At 40.2% G+C, this 21,424-nt stretch overlaps 1 protein-coding gene across 3 annotated transcripts in view; it reads right to left on the bottom strand.

Moving 5' to 3' along the window:
• Positions 1–21,424, bottom strand: part of SFMBT1 (Scm like with four mbt domains 1) — a 79,687-nt gene that overhangs the window by 23,585 nt on the left and 34,678 nt on the right. For all 3 annotated transcript variants that reach the window (XM_074914367.1, XM_074914366.1, XM_074914365.1), the window contains exons 2-6: positions 13,811–13,977; positions 7,344–7,438; positions 2,354–2,594; positions 1,812–1,900; positions 654–900 (exon numbers count right to left, since the gene is read on the bottom strand). In XM_074914367.1, the coding sequence (XP_074770468.1) occupies positions 654–900; positions 1,812–1,900; positions 2,354–2,594; positions 7,344–7,438; positions 13,811–13,838 (700 nt within the window). In that variant the 5' untranslated portion in view covers positions 13,839–13,977. The remainder of the gene's footprint in view (positions 1–653; positions 901–1,811; positions 1,901–2,353; positions 2,595–7,343; positions 7,439–13,810; positions 13,978–21,424) is intronic.

Here is a 21,424-nt window from a genome sequence, read left to right on the forward strand (position 1 = left end):
GCCTTTAGGGTAAATGCTCAACATTTTCCAGTTTTATCCCAAGGCTTCCCCTCATCAGGAAACATGATACATCACTGCTTAGCTCATCAACACTCCACTTGTGTTCAGCCATTTTATGCCCTGCTTCTTTGATGAACCACCCTGATGTGCACATGCTTGAAAAACATGGTTACTTGTCCCACCCTCTGCTTCCATGCATTTGTTCCCTGGGCACCCATTCTTAAGGCCATTTTCATATCCACGTAATACCTCTTTAGACAGTGTCTTAATTAGGTAAATGAACCTGGAGTCACGACTGCAAAAGCTCCTGTTGAGCAGTACTTCAAAACCAGATGACTCTTCTCTCACCAGGAATACAAACCTACCAAAAATAACCATGAAAGCAATCCCTTCCTCAGTTCCTCCTTCTCCACAAACAGGTGGACAGTTTTGACAGGCAAAACCATTTAGCAGCTTTTGAATAAGTGGGTGAAAATTCTTGTAGGACTTTTACTAAGTGTTTCCACTTCCATTTTATTAGGCACAATATCTGTCAGATCACACGCTGTTTATGTGAACACCACATGCATCCAGAGGCAGATTTAGAGCACAAAAGCAGCAGCAGTATTCTCTAGCCTCTGATCACCATATAAAAGATACATGTTTTGAAGTACCTAAAGGTGGTTGCAGGCTATATCCATGTTGAGCTGCCCACCCCACTTGATGAAGGAAAGGGTCCAAGTAGAATAGCCATTGGTCAAATTTGTCAGAATCCTCCAGCCCTTCATAGCGTAATTTCAGTCTCCCACCAACATTTTCTACCACGTTGACTATCCAGGCTTCCAGGGAATCCCGGATGTTTTGCAGTTCTAGTCGGGAGCCTGGTGCAATGAGATCCAATGGATTTTTCCCTCTGTGAAGCTACAAGAAGAACACAAATTATTCCGTACAACAGAACAAAACAAATCTTTTCCACTTCTTTATACACATTCTTTTTGCATAAATAAAGTATGAATACAGAAGAAATAGAAGCCCCTTACTAACACAAGACAACAGAAATGACCAGTGGTTAAAATTGCTGTGTTTGCATCAGAGCTTCTGTACTGCCTGTAGATACAGCCATACATTCACTTAAGTCCTCATCCTTTTCAGAAGCATCATCACTTACATATTCAAGGTTTGAAGGAAACATAAATAATCTCTTTCTAAAACTGAGTCATCTAGCATACAAAGATGACTAGACAGAAAACATACAAAGATAAAAATGTTGGTTGTAAAGACGACATCAACAGCATTTTCTAAAAAAATAATGTTCTGTACTTTACAACCAGACACTGATATGAGGTGCAAACATTGTTTTAAGTGCAGAGGAGGGGACAAAAATTTGGTTCTTCACTAGCAAAGAAGATGCAAGATTTAAGTAAAACAGTAACCTGTCCATTAGTGTAAAAAAAAAAAAAAAAAGCAAAAGGAGCCAACTGAGAAAGAGGACAACATGAAAGCTATATATAAATAAAGGATTATTTCCTTAGAGCTATATGAAAGAGGAGCAGAATAGGAGGAAGACTGAAACCTAAGGGAGTTTAAAAATTGTCTTTCTTTTAATAGGATTAATGAACAACCCAAACCTGCAGTGACAGGTATGCTTCAGGACGACACTATCAAAATTAAATACTGTAAATAGGAAACACTAGAGATCGGAACTTTAAGGTCAGCAGCATAATACAATGCTCCCTACACTTAAAGAAATTCAACCAGCAATCTGAATAGCAGTTCCTTTAATGAGGAAGGGGAAAGACAAAACACAGGATGCAGCCCATCGCAGCACTTACCCCCTCCAGCAGATTAGCAGGAGCACTGCATGCTCCTTTCAGCACCCGCTGAAGGAATTCCTCCTGGTCAGGTATCTTGTCCTTGATACCTAAGTGAAAAGTCAAGAAGAAAGACTGTGATTATTCCTGCCAGTTAAAAATTATTCAGACAAGACATTACCACACTCTTGCACTGCCTAATTCACAACAATCTGCCACAAACTCACCAGTAACATCTTAAAAGAAGAAACAAAACAACAACAAAATCTCTAAAGGAAATGACTGAGCAGTAGAATTTGGTGGGTGATGATTAAGATAACCACAAGCTTCTGTAAAAATAAGTCCAGTTCTGAAATGAAGCTAACTCTTTCTCTGGTGAAAGAGCAGTCTCCTACCGTAAGTCACGGGATTTCAGAAAAACATGGAGACAATCTCAACTTGTCATCACAGCAACACCACCTCTGCACATAACAGCAGTTATGAAGAAGACTACCTGCCAGGCTTACACAGGACAAAAGCATACTTTTGTATGTACTCCCTGCTTCTGCACATAGAGGCAATACCTTCAGGCACTTTGAGAATCTTCTTGTTCTGCTCACACCAGCCAATGGGGTGTAAATCAGCTGTCATGATATCACACCAAAAGTCAGCCTTGCGGTCTTCCCCGTAACCATCGTAGCGCAAGAGGAGCAGCTGCCCACAGGTAGTAATGATGGTGGCTACCCAGTAGGTGTTTTGGTCAGACTTGACAGCAACTTCTAGCTTCATACCAGGGGCAAAGCCATTTTGCAAGCTTGTATCCACCTGAAGAGAAGGAAGATCATTATATTTGAGCACATCCCAGAAACTTTGTGGAACAACAGGGGGAACAATTTAGAAATGTTCATTAGCAAGAAAACCTCAAGCCAAATGCCATCCAGTCTCTTCAGAGAAACAACTTCATTACAGTATTTGACCCAAACTGGAATGCACACAGAACCCTCACTAATGAAACCTCCTTTGCATTTGAGAGTATCTTTTCAACCTTAACTCAATACCTTGCAATGCACCTTCCTGACCCAGACAATACCTCACCCATCACTGAAACGCTTTCCATAGCTGGACTGTCAAGGTAGGCAAAACTAAAGGTCAAACTCAGCAACACTTTGACTTTTTGTGTTAAACTATGTCTTTCAACCTCTTTGGACAAAGAGCCTGTTTAAAGTACATACACATGCTTTAGATAAGGATACTACCATGTCTTTGGCCATGTTCATTTAAGAAGTCATAAATCCACACAAATTGCAGAATAAGGATTTTTTATGTCTCTATCCAAGAACCTGAGTAATTCTGTATGTAGCATTGTTACATAAATTGCATGGAACATAAACAGTATGTGTTCTTCAGTGAACTCATGTTTTGACAACAGTAAGTCACCAAACACTGTGTCTACTCTGTGTGTATTTGTGTGTGTTGCGTGCAGGTGAGGAATCCGACTGCACACTATTCAGATACTGAGATGTGAACTTAAAAACAGAAGGCAAAACATTAAGTTTCTCATATCTCTAACTTCTCCTAGCTCAAACACTCCTGAGAAAGCAGAAGGACCCTGTTCTGCTCTCACTCTAGTATGCTTCTGATCTTAATTCCATGTCCTCAGTCTTAATTAAAAATCAAACATGTCGATCCCTTGTTCTCAGACGAATGTAACTGGTGTTTTCTTTAAGTGGTCCCAAACTCCATTTCCTCTTTGAATTAACTGCAATAAAGGCTTTCAGTATGATGCAGACACAGTAGATATTTTCTGCGTTATTTATTACCAGTTCTGCGCTGACGGTTCAGTAACTGCCATAGCTATTATAGTCTCATCAGCCAGCACATACTGGTTTGCTAAAAATAAAACTAACAGAACCACATCAGAAGAAAAAGCATATGCCTCTGTTAACTGTTCACATCCTCTAGGTTAATACTTTTCACTTTGAGAAACCCCTTCTTAAAAACAAAACCAGCAGGACCCAATACCTGCAGGCATTTTGAAGTGGTATTACGGAGGTCATCTCTTCAAAAAGGTAGTTGTCTTGCTAAAGATATAGCACTAAATATTTCATATTCTAATGGCCAAGAGAAAAGCCACGAGCTCGACACAAAGTCTGAGGAATCGGGAAATCTGTGCAGCTCTCTGTACCCAAACTTATAGCAAAGCCTCACAGCAGAGAGATGCGTTCAATGAAGCCAACAGCAACAGACAGAGCTTTCCCTGAAGCCAGGTGCATTTTCCTAACGCTGGCTTTTATGTTCCTCGGTGGACACAGCAGAGACCAAGAAGTTAGCACCCTCTCCTGGCAGCCGGGCAAGACGACACCACTAAGTGGTTTTGTTTCTTTAGGCTGGCTCACTGAGCAGACTGGCTAGCAGGAGATGCTGTGGAAGCTCCGTATTTTCTTTGGAGCAGTGGGGCTGAGAGCAGCAGCTTCCTGCTGCACATCTGGCAAGCTGCGGTGGCCACGAGTGGTCAGTGACAGCCCTGCTTGGGCCCTCTGACCCCTCCTTCCCACGGAACACTACCCCCCCACTCCGTGCCATGTCACAGGCCAGACCTGGGGATCTGATTCAGCTCAGAAGCAGATAATGAAAAAGAATGGACAAAAAGTATTAAAAGCATGCAAGAACACACAGCAAATATGTGTTCAGATGATGCTGAACACTGACTTATTTTTAATATATGTTTACACACATATAAGTTGCAGAAAGGAATTATAAAGGAGCATTCAACAATTCTAGAGAAAGCATACTTAGACTTAGAGGGAAGATGACAATGCTGGTGTCCAGTGCAACTCCAGGTTTTTGGTAAGCTCTTTTTCCTGTTAGACTACAGGCAAAATAGTCACTTTGATCTAAATATTGTTTAATTTTTAAAATGCAAACAAATGAAACATTAGAACACACTTAACTTGAGGAAGTAGCTTACATTTTCCAAAGTATCTTGCTCATAGTAAGAGCAAAACTTTCAGAATTAATAGAAGCACACCAATAAAAAAAAGTTCTCTCTCCCATTAGCAAGTCTAATTCTTTGCTGACAGAAAATTACATTTTCTTACCCTGATCATGTACTCTCCTACAATGCAGGTTAGGTATTTCTCATCCACTAGTCATAATGGGAGGCTGGTCACAGTCTCACTACTCCAATATTTAAAAAGAATCATACAAAAACCTTAAGCTTTCATCTAAAATGTATTTATATTAATTAATTTATACATGCCCATTTGCTCTTGTGCCAATATTATTCTTCATCTTAGTTTTTTCCACAATACAATAGTAGTTTCCTCTTAGCTCTCCTGATGACAGGTTGTAAAAATATGTCATTCTTCAAGGCAAGCAACTAGCACTGCACAGATTCCAGGCGGAGGGATCACCAGTCTCTAGCACATCAGTGCCTGTATGCTCTCCACTGAAAATCTCTCACCTGATGTACTCTGGAATCACACTGACATTTTTTTAAGGCTTTATCACATAGAGAGGCTGTCACTATCCACTGGGAGGCACTGAGGTTCTCCTCCTCTACCCTTTCCAAACAGTTGCCTTCTAATGGAGCAGAAAATCCTGAGCATGTGACCCTGCACTATTGAATTTCTATTAATGGCCAGATCTAGGGTGATGTGATGCTGCTGTTGATACACTCCTCTCCCTGCTTGTTAATTTGGTGTCAGCATTAACTTTCCAAAATTTTATACCAAGCTTATTACAGAGAATATCAAAATTGTCCTCTAGACAAACTCTAAGGGAACTCTGCTAGCAAACACCTGGTGGCCCTCCTTCTGCCCATGCAGCCACCTATTACCACACTCACTGGGCACCCTGGGGCCAGCTCCCTGGGCCAGCTGCCCGGGCCAGGGCCAGGCAGGCTCACCCCGCACAGCTCCCGCACGCAGTGCACACCAGAGGGCATCCAGTGCAGGGAAGAAGACTGGGTGACCTGGCTTGGCTTTGCCCCTGCCTGCTCACTAATGCACTCTCCACCACAATGCTACCCGCACCAGCAAAACTGTGCCTTGTTGTACACACGCAGGGAATAATAACAATACAAACAGTGGGTATTTGTTTTAAACCTAACTGTATTTTTACTGACCGTGGCCACACCAATCAGACCTCTTGTCCGACAGCTGAGTTGGCAAAGTGTGCAGTGCAGGGCTAACAAAGTAACTCAAAGTGTGTCCCCTGCCGATTAACAAAATATAGCTGCGATGTTAATTCAGTTGGCTGCCACTGTAAAGCTGGCATTATAATTAGTTTGTATAATGTGCGAGCTATGATAGCAAGCTGCTTTAACAGAGATCACATAAGGTAAACCACACCAGAAAAGCAGACAGACCACTCCTCGCACTGCTGCAAAACGTCATTGCTCCGATTCCGTACTGCTCCCCCAGCGTGGGCTGCATGGACACTACTGCTCTGAGTAAGCTAGATCTTGCTAGAGCCTTAGTACACTGAGGAAAAACAAAGCAAGCATAGGCCTCTCCCCTTCAGAAATGAGATACGTGAATGTTTATTTTGAACAAAAAGCTTACAATCACATCCCAGGGTATGGAAGAACCTCTGCAAAGTCCACATTTACTGTGCATCTTTACTACTAACACAGCTGCCATGTTTTAATAGATTCTTTAACGTTTTGCACTTCTGCAGGTTGCCTTTGGACTCAAAATGCTTTGTGATCCTTCACAAACAGACTGCAGTTTGTTTTCCTGCTGATTTAAGTCTCCTGTACTGGTGATACTGAACCCAAAAGCCTAAGCACTACAGAGTGCTTTCCAAGCGATGTGCCACACACAAGTCATTACCCTCACTGCCATGGTAAAAGACCCACTGCCAGTCTTTGAAAGATTATTAAATAGTACCTTTGATAAAGAGTTGGATAAGGATACAGCCTGGCAGTCTGGAAGGTGTTACAGTTGTTGGAAGAGATCCAAGAGGTTGGGAAACCAGCTTTACACAGCTCACCTTCACTGATGACCCAGTACAAGGCGGCAGACTTCACATTCAGATCTCACCCAACAGTACAGTATGCTCCAGGATTTTACCAACCAACATTTGATTAAAGATATCCAAGGGCAAAGACAAGGGCTTACCAGGACTCCATTCTATCCATTAAGCCTATGATCGACAATTATCCTAATCAGTTTTCTAACTACTACAGTCAAGTGTTTGGCAGAGCTATTACTTTCTTCTTGGCTTCCTTGAGAGCCACCATTAAAACCGTCTTTGAGAACACATTTGAATTCTGCTGTTCAAGAACTATGCCACCAACTTTCTGAAGCTAGCTCCTCCATAGCAGTTGTCCAATAGCAATCACCAGAAGACAACAGACTGAACAGCACTTGTGGATGGGACTACCCTGTGCTACATACAGAGAGGAAGATGACAATCAGTAATAAAAAGGTGAAATTCCTCATGTCTCTTTAATAAACATTATTCTAGTTAGTCTTCTAGATTTGAGAACAAAAACTCATTCAAAGAGATCCTAAACATTCAGTGTATCAAAAAAATAATGTAGGAGATAGTAAGTAAACACTCCCTTACATGTTTAAAAGATCCATGGGGGGCTGCAGTTGCTCCTGTGTCTTCTAGATATTCATCCCAATTGAATTCCATTTCTTCCACACTGGAACCAGCATCTGGAAGAGAAGCCAAAAACCTATTTAGCAACCTGTTGGCTTAAGTTTTAGGCTACTACGAACCACAGCAAAACCCACTTCAGTTCTGAATGACTGAGTACACAAGTGCACAGTGAACTTCAGTTACACATTTCAACATACAAACCACACTATTTAGCCTTTTTTCACATGTGAAGGGCATTTAAAGTTGGATATGATCTGAAATATAGCTAGATTCTGAGGATTTTGGTTCTCCTGGGAGGAGAACATAGGCAGAATAGTTCTGTATTTGCATCACAACAAATACAAATAAAACAAGAGACTGTCAGTATGTTAAGTTAAATTAAAAACCATCCAGGAAACAGCAATACCAATAGGAAGAGGTCTGAAAAGAAAGACTAAAAAATTGAAATATGTCTCTCTTCTTTTTTAAGTTATACAGTATTTATTTAGATGCTGTAAAACACCAAAAGCACAGATAAAGATTCAGGGTAGTTCTAAAAAAAACCAAAAACCCAACAGCTCAAGACAACTGAAATCAGGAATACTCAAATTAGTCACTTAAAAAAAACAGCTTATAAGGTGTAACAGCTTCTTTAGACCAAGAAATCTCATTTCTGGATACATCTAAAGTAAAAATGTGCTAAAACCACTCAAGCTACCATTCAAAACTCACTCAGGCTGTTATGGAAGCTAGCAGCTGTAGTAAGCCACATGACAAATTAGTCAGATTTTCTATTATTATTGTCAAGCCTGTCCCCCAGCCCCTATCTCCAGTTCTTGGCTCACTTCCTTGCTCCCCTCCAATGTGTAACCTGCTTTGCTGAAAAGATGCCACAACCAACACGTTGGATTTCAGGATTCCTGTTTAAGTCCAGTATGCAACCACATTATATTTTTCCTGCAGGAAAAGCTGGGATGCCCAGGGAGGGTCCCACCTCATGTAAGCAGCATTTTTAACCCCAACACACAAACTAACAGCTTCAGGTTCACCAGCAAAATGGGATGGCAATGACATGACATGAAAGTAAAGCTTTTTATTTTCACTTTTAGACCGATTCTACCATTTGCACCATAGTTGTCTTTGTGAATGAACAGGAGAGATTTCAATTTCTCAGTACCAGGAAACCTGATACCTTGTTTATACTTGAAAACAGAAATCTGTGTATCACAAGCAGGGGAAGCACTCAGCAAAGGTTACAGGACACCAACATCTACAGACTCAGCCTGTCTTAGGACAGGTAGTAACTGTTCTTTCAAGGAGTAGTAGCTTGTGTTGAAAACATTACATGTCCAAAAAAATGAAGTACTCACATGCCCTTATCAGACCTGTGGACATGCTGACAAACTGCTAAGTGTGCTCCACAACAGTTCTCAGCCCTCGAATAGAAAGGGGCAAATATTTGCCCAAATGTCTGAGATATGTTAAATCACCTAAAACCCCTAAAAGTCTCGACTGTAAAGTAGGTTCATTTTATCTTCAAACCGATTGTTAAACTCATCTTTGACTTTTCATAGTTCTAGGAATTATCATTTCCCCAAATTTAAAAGCGTACATTCAAGTTAGCTTTTGTTTACTGGTGACAGTATCTGTTTTAAAGGCTGCTCTTATCTCTCCCAAACCCAATTTCATTTTGGTATTTTTGAACAACCACAGTTGGTTATACTAGCCTTTCATAAACCTCAGAGCTTGAGTATCACTGTCACTTTTAGGGGCTAATTTTTAGCTTACTGAAAAAATAGACCTGAAGGAGAGAAGTAAGTAATTCTATTTTAAAAAATTCTGAGGGAGTAAAGAGGTTAAGGCACAGACTACGGCTGTCTGCAAATTAGGGTGGAGCTGATCAAAGCTTTACTGCAAGCTGCTCTAAGAAAAATATAATTTCATTGCAAAATGTTGTTAAAACAGATTAGGATTTCTTAACTCATTAAAACAGCATTTAACTGTAATATAGCCATAAAAATGCTGAAGTCTACAGCTGCAGAACCAGTGGGAAGAAACATCAGGTTGAACACAACATCTATGATCAGTCAAAACCAAAAGCAAACTTTGATTTTTCTCCCGCCTAGAGAAAGGCAGCTCACCCTTTCCCAACGAAAAGCACCCAGCTGCTAAACAGTAGCAACAATCCCACTTTCATCCAACTCCAAAAAGCACTTTGTATGTAAAAAGCACTGCTTGCAATGTCTAATGCATTCCTGTTTGAAGAGAAACATAAAGCAACGTGACTGCTCCGCGCTTTTTAACAAGTTTGAAAGCCAAGTAGCTCGACCTGGGAATACTACACGGATCTTGAGGCTTTCCAGCCGTGCTCTTTACCAAGCTGCTTGCAGCACTGAGTCTTCAATAACGTGTTATCATCAGATAACTGTCTAAGGGGCAGTTAAGCTTCTTAAATGAGGCACAGGTCACTTAACACACTGAAAGGGTCAATTAGTAACTTATGTTGCCACTTAATTGCTACAAGGAGCTCCTGAGAAAGCCAGTTTGCATGCTGCTCCAGCTACCCTTTTGCCTCTAACTACAGTTAAAACCAGTTCCCATCTGGATCAGAGCTACCACAGGTCCTTTGTCACTCCACTCATTCACGGTCTCTGCAGCCTGTATGTTTTCATATTCAAAAGAGCTGTTTCCTTCCAGGTCTGTGCTGTGGTGGGAAGGGCTCAAATTGCTTTGTACTGTACAGTGCATATTTCTCACCAGCACACCCAGAAGCTCTCTCGCAACTCATTTTTCATAGGGGGAAAAAAAAAAAATTAAAAAATTATAAATTCCTGTCCAACACTTGCTGCAAATTTAATATTCTCTCTCCTTCATTTTAGAGAGTCTTACGGAGTCAGAGGGATTTTTTAAAAAAACTTTTTAAAAAAGCACCCTGAACTTTTGCTGTTTCATTCATTCATGAAAGTTCAACTCGGCTTGCGTTTACACTTTACTATGGTTTTACAATTAAATGAGACTAGGTGATTAGCCTCACACTCCAAACCTCTGAGCTTGCAGTTCAGGTGCTTTCTTTCCTTTAGGAGGCTGAGACGGCTGAGGGCTGCGCTTAGCTATAGGATTTAACAAATCTATCTGCTGCTTCTCATACACGGCCCTGCCACAGCATTCCAGGTTATTTAGCACAGCACTTACTGAATCAATGTGGAACATGAAAAGCTCATTGAATAAAGCTCCGAGCAAAAATGCTGTAGGAGGTTTTATAGTGAGAGCAGTAAATTAGTTTTTTAATTGTGGCATGTGGTAGGACTACATAAACCATGAAAAATCTCAGAAATCAAGTATCTATTTTTTGACATCCGAATGCAGAAACACCAAGTGTGTGGCAAAGGACCATCTCTCTGGTAAGGCTCGCGTTAAATGGAGATCTTTGAGAGTCAGAATCCAACTGCTTTTCTCGTTTTATTGGCAGGACAGTTGCGCAGAGCAGGCCCTGTTTAAATCAAGCCTTTGATCTAGTCTGCTGGTACTTTTTGCAAGACCTATTGCACAGCACCATCTTTGCAGGTTAGCGGATCCCGGGATGCAGAGGATCAGTTTAATGAAGGTACATTCCTGAGGGGCCATGTGTCTGTATTAAATGTCCTGATCAGTCTGAGTTCAAACTACTCAATAAAACCTCAGATATTTATACCAGAAATTCTTGCTACTGTGAGAAAACATGCAAATTATTATGGCAGATGACAACAAGGAAAACCTTATTTAATTCATTTAATCCTAAGGCACAATTTATTAATCTAATATTGCAGGAGTGTACATATATGTATGTTCTCTCTTTCTCCCCATATCCTTAATTGCTACAAGTCCTAAATGAATTCAGCTTTCTACTACATGGAGACATATTCTTCTATGTTGGACAGGATGTCTGAGGCACACATTAGCTCAGTGAGTGGCAAAGCACAACTTTGACAAAGGCGGGGAAAGAAACCTGATGTGATTCTCATCTCTGTGGCCTTGCCATACAACTAGTTTTTGTCAGTAAAGCTTTCAAATCAAGCAAACCTTTTCTCAAGTAAAATCTGAGAAGTATCCTACAGAGGTTCTGTGGAGAATGATTATTCACTCTGGAGGTGAGAAAATTGTCTCCAAGAACATTAGAAGTTTCCTAGGTAGGTATATCGCTTCCCATTTATCACTATTTCTACTAGTAGTATTGTGAAAACTAACTCTTCCTTTCTGAATTTTACCATGAATTACGTCCTGCTACCCTTTGACACATAGAGGAAGAGAAAGAATACTGAATTGTACCCTTTGGACACAAGAAGGTATTGAAATATTAAGGATGTTAGCCCTTAAAAATACTGAAATGGAAATAGTCTACACCAGACTGTTCTGATCTTTGGATTAGAGTTAAATTCTCACTGCAAGTAATTTTCATGCATCTTTAATGTGATCTAGTTGAACACTGTCATATCGGACATTTAAGTACATCACATTGAAGTCTGCAAGACCATCAATTAAGGCTAACCTAAAGGTTTCTCACCCTGAAATTTAGATATATTTCAATCTGATTTTAATAACAGTTAATCTTTTCCATCTATACCAGCTGCAAGGCCATGAATAAATAAAGACAGATTGGAATTTCAGCAGCTGAGAAAGACTGTGACAAGAATGAAAGTTGACTTTTCCTGTCATAGTGCAGGAGAGCATCACAACCAACAACCTTGACCACTGTCCGGGTTCTTGTAAGTAGAGAGCCTGCAAGATATATGTAAAAACCAAAAAGACAGAGGGGAATCTCCAAAAACTGCTAAAAACCATCAAGTGGAAAAAATAACACCAGTCAAAGAATATGAAGGGAATGTTCCAGTAGTGGTTGGGACTGGTCTAACTCAAAGCACTTCAGGAAACAACATTAGAGGGCACAACAAAACCAATGTGCTTATGTTTACATGGATAGCATTTGTTGGAAACTATCTTCAAACTCAGCAAGTAAAGCTCTCCTCAGTTACTTGCTTTTCACAGCCATGTCTACTCAAACCAGGTACAAAAGGGGTGGTCAGGAAAATAGTTGTTGAGCAATTTCAATATAGTATCATCCCTTCCTAGCTATTCCAAATGAGTGCTCTATAGAGAGGATTTTGTGTGACCTCTGATACTTTTTGAGAAAGATGGAAAAATGTAAATAAAGGTTTTAGTACAGAGTGAGGTGCATAGCACCAGTCCATGAATACCCCATCCCTGACCATGTATGCATCTTATTACTGTTCTTCTCAGCTGCTCGAAGCCTTTTCTCTTTCTTAAACTGTATGACAGAAGTTAGACATTTCCACTAGCAGAGGAAACCACTATTTGCATGTGCTTGGAGACATTCTGCGTACTTGTACATGCTAGTTTTTCTTTCTTATTTGAGGATATATCATTGACAACCATTTGACTGATTTGCTATAATTAATAATCAAAAAGTTTATTTCAGCATCATAAAGCAGATGATAGCATTATGCTAAAAGCACTGTAGATTAAAACCATGTAACACTGACTTGCATAAAGCAAAGGTACAAAACTACCAATAGTGAATTGTCCTATGAGAAAAGTGGCTTCTTGGACAAATACCAAAGGAAAGTAACACTCAAATAAAATCCTCATCCAATTGCTTACACTGGTAACTACAAATTAAAATTTACTTCATATTAACTGTACCAACACTATAGGTAGGGACCTCCTCAAGAAAAAGGAACAAACCATGGCAAGCAAGTCAGAAGAACAGATGTTCTCTACCCCCATAAGAGTGTAAAATCACAGAACTGTTCCAGAAAGCTGTTAGTATCACCAGCCATCCCAGGCTGACACTTCCCAGCCTGGTGTTTTAAGGTGAACCAAAACTGGAGCTAATTTATCATACCATACCACTCTGCAGCAGGTTAGAAGTTGATATCCCATGCCTATCAAAGCAGGCACACCAAGGCATATCAGAAAACCAGGACAGATTAAAATGGCAGCAAACAACTTCAGTTACCTGATTTTTCAAACCAGCAGCACAATCTTATCAAAATATTAAGAACAAAAACACAAGGACAGAAGAAGATAGTATTAACCACTCTGACAGACAAATGCCTTAAAATAGTGTTAAAGCCACTGAGAATTTGGTAAGCCCATCTCACAGTAGTACCATGAAGAGGAAAGACACAGCTTCTTAAAAACGCAATTACTGAGTCAGATTTTGTTCTACTTCAAGCTAATGATACACCCTGCTTTTGAAATAGAGAAATAACAAACATAAGCCCCACAGCCAGAATCTAACCCACAGTCATTGAAATTTGAGTTTCTCCCTGTATACAGTACACATCATCAGACACACGCACTATGAAACATTCACTGTGCTCATCTTTGTTCCATCTCACTTGCCAGGTCTTTTGAGAATCATTAGCCAGGGAGCTCAGCTGGACTATTACCTCCATCATACTGCTGTTCTCCATTCATCTCCACAGTAGCTCAGTGGTTATTTCGAGCAGCCAAAAGCAGGGGAATCCGAGGTTGTCACAGTTTGGTGGTCATGAGTTGCCTCCTGCCTCTGATTCTATGGGCAGCCAGAACATTCAAAAGGGATCCTGAAGAAAACCTGAAAGGAACAATTGATAAGAAAATCTTTGTCAGTTTTAAACTACTTTTGAGATACATTAAAAACATTACTCCAGCAACAAACTAAAAACCTTAAAGCAAACAAGGGCATCTCACTGCATTTATGTTTAGGTATTCCATACCCCTCATCTGCAGACCAAACTGATTCTAGAAAACAAGTATTTCCTAAATCAGTCAATTATAAAGCTGACTCAACATCTCTTCAGCCCCCCCAACAAACTCACCCCTCTCAAAAGCTCCTTCAACCCTACACAAGGCTAAAGAAACAACTAACCAAGTCATGCCTTAGGAATAAGACAAAGCAAGAACCCAGCTCCTTTGTCACCTGAACCAACGAAAATGTCTCAAGTCACAGAATCATCTAGGTTGGAAAAGACCTTGAAGATCAGCTAGTCCAACCCTTAACCTAACACTGACAGTTCTCAACTACAACATATCCACAAGTCAAGAAAGCCAAATTGATGCCGGCAAAGGAAGACCACAGTCAGGCTTACGAAATGTCTGCTCAGGCTGTGGGTTTCCAATGCTTTAGCCATGTGCTTTCCACAAGCTTCCAGGAAATTTGAAACTGTGGTCTTAAATGGCCATAAGACAAATTTAAATATATGTATACATTTAAAACTTGCTAGACTCTTAATAGTTCAACCAAGGAGCCATCACTTCATCACATTAATAGGACTTGAAGATACCAGTGACCTGTTCTGCTATGACACAGTATCTCATTTATTATCAAAACGTTGTCTCATATAAGTGGAAAAAACAATTAATACTCTGTATACCAAGATACAATCAACATATGTACTTGATTTTAATTTCATTTTATATTTTACTAGTCATCTTTAGTTTTTGTGGCAGTTCATTTTACTGTATATTAGCTGGTAAAACATATTTTAAGATATTCAATACAGGTACAGTCAACCTGTCATTCTGTCTACTTAAAAGATGTCTGTACTGACTTCACCCATGCCAATGGTTCCTCAAGAAGCAGTCCTGTACCACAGCAGAAGACTGCTCCTAACTACATTACATTAAAATTACGATCCTGTAGTATGAGAAAAAACAAGTGACAGAACTCCAGGCTACCTATAACAGATAATCCTTCCACTCACCAAATTTCTTAAGCATCACCTTCATCACCAAGGAACACAGCCCCTCTTTACTCTCTTAATACTCATCTCTGCCAATAGAGGCCCAAATTGTTTTAGAGACAACATGACAAGAAAATTTTGCAGTCTGTTTTGCCAAACCCACCCTACAGAGGCTGTACCAATGTAGATGGCTGAACTGTCTAATGTCGTATTCTGTTACCTCAAACCAGAAACTATTGCCCTGCATAACATCTGAGAATGGCAGAATGGCACATGTAAAAAAAAATGCTCTGAAATTGGCTTTTTTTCCACACCTTCTTTTTATTACGTACATGTGTGCACACACGGTGTTTTACAATTGTGCAAGCTGAAGATCGTCTTGCCCCTATGTGTATCATGGGAAAATACCTTTTTTTTTTTTTTTTAACCTACCAGGTTAAAGAAGGGAGCAGAAACACACTCCTAAACATTCTGTGATGAGAACCCATAACTTTCAAACGTTTTCCTATGAGCAATTAAATCATTATTTCATTGTTGATAGTAGAAACCAAGGACAGGTTTAAAGCAAGCCCACTAGTTCACTGCACTGGTAATACACCACAAGTATTTTTCTGTCACAAAATTCTCCACTAAAGCAAAGTTATATAGTAAATAAAAGCCTATGTTACATGTTTTTTTATTAATATCACACTTTTGACTGACAACTTCATATAAATCAATTAAACAGAGCATGAGGGGGGCCCGAAAACAAGATTATTGGCTTAAAAATTATTCCAAAAGAAGATAATCTTCAGATACCCTTTGCATCCTTGTTGAACATTTGGAAGTATCTGTTTAATTTTTTTAAGTAAAATAGCAGAAATAATGTAGAGGACTAAAAATCAGGTTTTAAAAAACAAAGGCTGCACTTCTCACCTAAACACATTTTGAATAGCTATGGTTTAAAAAAGGGAAGTCCTACGCATCTGGAAAGTTTTAAATTTTGGGGGTTTTGTATAGCTATAGTTTCTATGGAGACTACTCAATAATCCTTACGGAGGTTTTGCAGGAGGTTTTAAAGGTTAAAGAAACCAACCTATTTTAAGTGTTTTTTTTTTCTACTACAGCATGGTCAAACCCCTAAGAAATTCAAGTTGCCTAGAAGATGGCAACACAAAAATCTTATTTCAAAATGAGTATCACAAATGAGCCCTTTCCCAATATGATACCGCTTCTAAAGGTACAACTACGATTTCATTTCTGAAGGTATAACTGGACTGGACACATGGTAACTACAAATGACTAAGACACTATCCAGCCCTTCTCTCTGGCAAGCATCTTCCATCCCACCAAAACTCCAAGCAGGCTTTAAGCAGCTTTATGCAGGCTGCAGTTGCATATGTATTGTCATTCAAATAAGCAGCTTGTGAACTATAACCAGTCTGAAAAATTCTAATTAAATGTTTCTGCCTTCGAAAATCTGTCTATTTGTTAAAATTTGAATTATTTTCAAGAAGTAGTTATATTACAGGGAAGTTTCAGTGCGAGAGCGACTGCTTCTGCCAGCCTGCCGGCTCAGTTCTACAGTGGCGTCTCAGAACGAAATGAGGAGGCAGCTCCTGTCATCCCAGGCAGGAGGACTGGGCAGCCACCCGTGGCTGTCACTGGGAAGGGCAGTGTCCCTGTCCCTGCCCATAGCGGTAGCTTTAGGCTCCCATGGTCCCCACACAAAGTAGATTAATCAAGACATGCCTCCACCATTTAGACACAGAGAACTTGTGAAGAAAAAAAAACAGTAAAAAGAGACCTCAAACCTTCCCAAAGTTCCATAATTTCATTTTGTGGAGGATTTCCATTAATTAATTGTAAAATTTTGTGTAGCAGGCTGCAAATGTCCTGAGCATGTCTGTGAAGCATTCAGGATTGCTATCTGGCAATATCACACAAGTCAAACCAAGCTCCAGTTACACTTCAACTGAGATGTGCAAGTCGTAGTGTAGACTGAGCTACAGTTTTTGGCATGAATTTTAGGGACCTGCAGCGTAAAGCAGTGAAAAGCCTGTCCGAAATCTCCTGTACACCACACTAGTAGCTTCATTCACACACAAATAAAACAACGAACTTGAACAGGATTAAAGAAATATCCACCAACAGCACTCAGTGGTATAGGAAGTTCTTAAGTACAATCAAAAATACAGCCAACTTTAAAAATTTTCATTACATGTGAGAATAAAATTTTTTAAGAGTAGCAAGAGGTATCATTAAGAGCTTCTTTATGCCACAAAAGTCTACTGTGTACAAGATATTAACGCGGTTTTACTCATTATAGCTTCAGAAATGCATCTGGAAGGGAACTCAGCTGCCAATTTCTGCTATACTGCTTCTAACCTATGCTGCTCCATCTCAGACAGACTGTGCTCAGCATATACCTACAGGATCACAAGCTATCTCCCAATTCAGCTCTGTCTCTATGAGAAAGGTACCGAAAAATTAAGCACAGGTACCAAGCCCTATCAATCTCCACTGGTTCTTTATGCACCTCTTCCATGCTCTCAGGACAAAGCAGGGCAGGGCAAGCTACCACAACTGCTTGTTCCTAGCTTACCCTTTCTGAAAACTTTCCTCCTGTAGACAGCCTGACAGTCTAAGCTTCCATTTGTTCTATCCTTCATGAAGTAATGCTGGAAGATGATGTCACTGGCAACCTGCACAACACTGCTTGGCACCCAGTGAAGAACTAACCAACAAAATACTTTTTGATCATTAATCAAAATATTTCTTGGTAATGGCCTATCGTAAATCTATCAGCTGTCACATTCTTAAGCCAAAACAAAGTCAACGCTGTGAAAAGTGCTGAGCAAAGCACGTGGTCCAACAAATCTGGGGATATGCCACTGGTTTCTACTAGTGTAGCCCTGGCAAGGTACCCTCAAAATTTAATTCCAATTAAGATAGTTTCAGTTTATATGATCCAGCTCTCAATTAACTTCTATAACTAAACTAGGTGATTTAAAACTAATTTAATCTTTTTTTGCAACATGGAAATATTTAAGACACCCCTCCCCCACTCCCCAAACCAAACACCAAAGCGGCTGTTTATTTAAAAGATGCCAAATACTGGCAGTTCCTATTGAAGTTGATTGATATTCTGCCCAAGTCAAGTCAGGTAGTTATTCAGGATTTCATAAGCAGCTCTGGTGTTTTACGTACACAAAATTGAGAGTACTTGTAATTAGCACCCGCCATGGCTGGTGCTTACAGTCTAGCACCCCAAAGACTACCTTTTGATAAATCTTGAGGGGAGGGGAGCACAAGTGCTGCTGGAATAGAGCTGATTTGGAAATACTTTGGACTCTTCAGTCTCACTTCTGCATTTCAAACCTCCTTTCAGCACATGAAATATTCAGATGTTAGCAACTGGAGGCAGCATTAAAAACAGTTACAGTTCATTAAAGCCAGATGGCTCACTTGAATATGAAAAGAAATCAAACATAAGTTGGATGTTGAATTAAAGTAAATCAGCTGGTGTCTGAGGCTTAATATTATTTTAAAACAAAGGCGCATGAGACAATGGGGACAGGAGACACCCCTATGGACTAGGGGAGAAGCTACAGAAAGGATCAGGTTTCAGCAAATTCCTTCATGCAAAGGAATCCAGTAAAATCTATTTCAAAACCCTCTGTCTACAATATAGAGCTTCACTCTACACAGGCAGGCAGAAAACCTGTTGCAGAGGTCTGTCAGAGGAGGGAAGGGGTCCTTCAGCACCTGAAACCTATAGCTCTGCCACTGAACATGGAGATAAATTACTGCTAAGACAACCAGGAAAGCCAAAGGTCCTTTTTTTTATTTTTGAACCATACCCTGGAGGCGAGAGGAGAGGGCATAAACGCCCTCCTGGTCCCTATGCCCATTCACACATATACCTGTGCTTTTTCACTTCAAGGAAATACTAATTATGTGTTCTCTATGAGGGGAGATGGCACATGTATTTCATCTGAAGACTTTTTGTAACAAATTCTTTATTGTAGGACTCACAGCTATGGCATATGCAGTGACCTGTTCAGCACATCTGCTAATTACATCCAGTGTTTGCAGTGGAGATTCCTGTTGGCATTTTCAGAAAGAAAAAGTGTTCAGGACAAAATCACCCCTCTGCTACAAACTTCTGTCTGAAAAACATTCAGAAAGAACAACGTGAAGTACGAAACAGGTACAGACAAGTGCCCAGAAGGAGCAGCAACCCTTTCCCAGTGCACAGTTATAAATAGGAAACAACGAGCCATTCCTGTGCTTCCTCATACATTTTAACTCAGTGACCCTTTCCGTGAATACTCCCAATTTGTCTTACTAATGCACAAGTTCATCCTAAAAGCTCTTCTGTAGTTAAGATCTAGAACTCTTATGGCAAAATTAGCTGGAAAGAGAGACTTTTCCTTACAGAGAGAAGACCCTGCACCAACACTACACACCAGTGGGCCCAATCCTGCACCTGAAGGGGATGGAGCTCTGACACACAGGGGCACAGACCCTCTCAAGCCTCACTCCTGACACTGCCACATGCAATTGCAGTTACAACCTGCGGTCAGTTCTAGATGCTCACTTGCCTTCTGCTTTTATTATTACTGCAGAAATAAGCAATTTCCACAGCCTGCGAAAGACAACTTCAGCTTTTTTTAAACCTTTTTCCTAATCTAACAGCACTACAATCAATCATGAATATAGGCATCAGCTGTCCCTTCTGCTACGAGAAGATGAGATAGTGGCTCCAGGGGAGAAGGAGGGCATGTGCAAATCAAGATTTGTATGTGACTGGGTACTTGCAGGCCACACACCTTATCAGCCTATAAGCAGATCCAAACTAGCCAAAATGCAATTTTGCAGGGTCCTTTAGCCTAGGAGATAAACCTCTGGAACATGAGGCCTTTGGAAAAAACACCTGCACCCTCTCCAAGGGCAGAGACTCCACTCAACCTGACGGAGTCTCTTCAACCCCTCACTCATAGAAGAAAATAAAAAAAGGGAAAGGACCATCTCAGATGACCAGTTTAAGTGTTTTAAATTCCAGTATAATTTATTTTTTTAAAAAAATAAAGTCTATAGTACTAACAGAACCGAAAATAAAAAAATATTCAGGTAGAAGCCAACTTTATTTTAGGTCTGCTTACAAAGTGTAGTACTTGATTCCTCATAAATGTTTTTATGAAATCTGTTAGAGGTATACTGGCGAATTTCGTATCACAGTAGTTTGGAGTACCCTTACTTAGTATTTTCAACACAAAAAAAGTAAGATACCTAGTAAGCAAATTTCTCAATCAAACCCCCAAATCAACAGCACTGGAGAAAATTAACTTTCAAGCTATTCAGTGCAAGTTTCATTTACTCTTTTGTAGCAATGCACTTGCAGTACAGAAACACTCAAACCCCCCATATTAGGGTCAGTACACTTCCTTAAAACAGCCATATCCTTTTGGGGGAAAATGTCAGAGACTCCTAGACACTGCTTCCAACTCAGTGGATGGATACAGCTGATTATCTGCCACAGCAAATCAGCAATCATCTCCATCAGGGCGCAATGGCAGATATTTGCCTCCTTTGAAAAAATCTCACCCTTGAAATCAGGACAGAGAGGCAAAAGCAAATATTCAGAATGGCATTCAGTATAAGAAATCTTTAATATCTGTGATGGTAAGGAACTGTTTAAAATTCACAGATCAGCAAATGTCTGCATGATCACTTCTGCTACACTTGGATAAGCAACTCACCAAAACTCATCCCACAAAGCTGCACTGCTGCAGGAGTGTGCAAGTCGCCAATGCTTTGCTCGCTCTCCTCTCCCTCACTCAAGCATTTTTTTAACTCCATTCACACCATGCAAGAGCTGGGTAGGCACAAAAACAGCCTCTGTCTAATCTGCCACATGGAGTACAATTCTCACCCCATGTTTTGTGATTCAACAACCACATCAACCACATTCCCTGAGCGTCCATTAACTGTTCTTCCTACTCACAGCACCAGAAGGACAGTACTCAGCTGTCTGACAGGATATTTAAATTACTTTCTCGGGAAGCAAAGTATTATACATACCTACTTTTATGCCTTTCCCGCCTGTCCCTATCATTTTCCCCGCTGGAGCCCTCAGCAGAGGTCCTACTTCTCCAAGAAAGGGTCTCCAGAGCCCCATACTTCATGCAAGCTCCTAGTTCTCTCAGACTTTTACAGTCAAAACAGGGTTTAAGACCTTTCTCGTAATTTTGTCTTATTTAGTCACTAACAGTTGGAAGCCTGGATAACACTTTTCTAACCTTCAGTTGTATAAACAAAGTAAGTATTTCACAAGCATATGCCTTCCTAGTATCT

The sequence above is a fragment of the Athene noctua genome, chromosome 10 (assembly GCF_965140245.1).
Source record: "Athene noctua chromosome 10, bAthNoc1.hap1.1, whole genome shotgun sequence".
NCBI classification, from domain to species: Eukaryota; Metazoa; Chordata; class Aves; order Strigiformes; family Strigidae; genus Athene; species Athene noctua.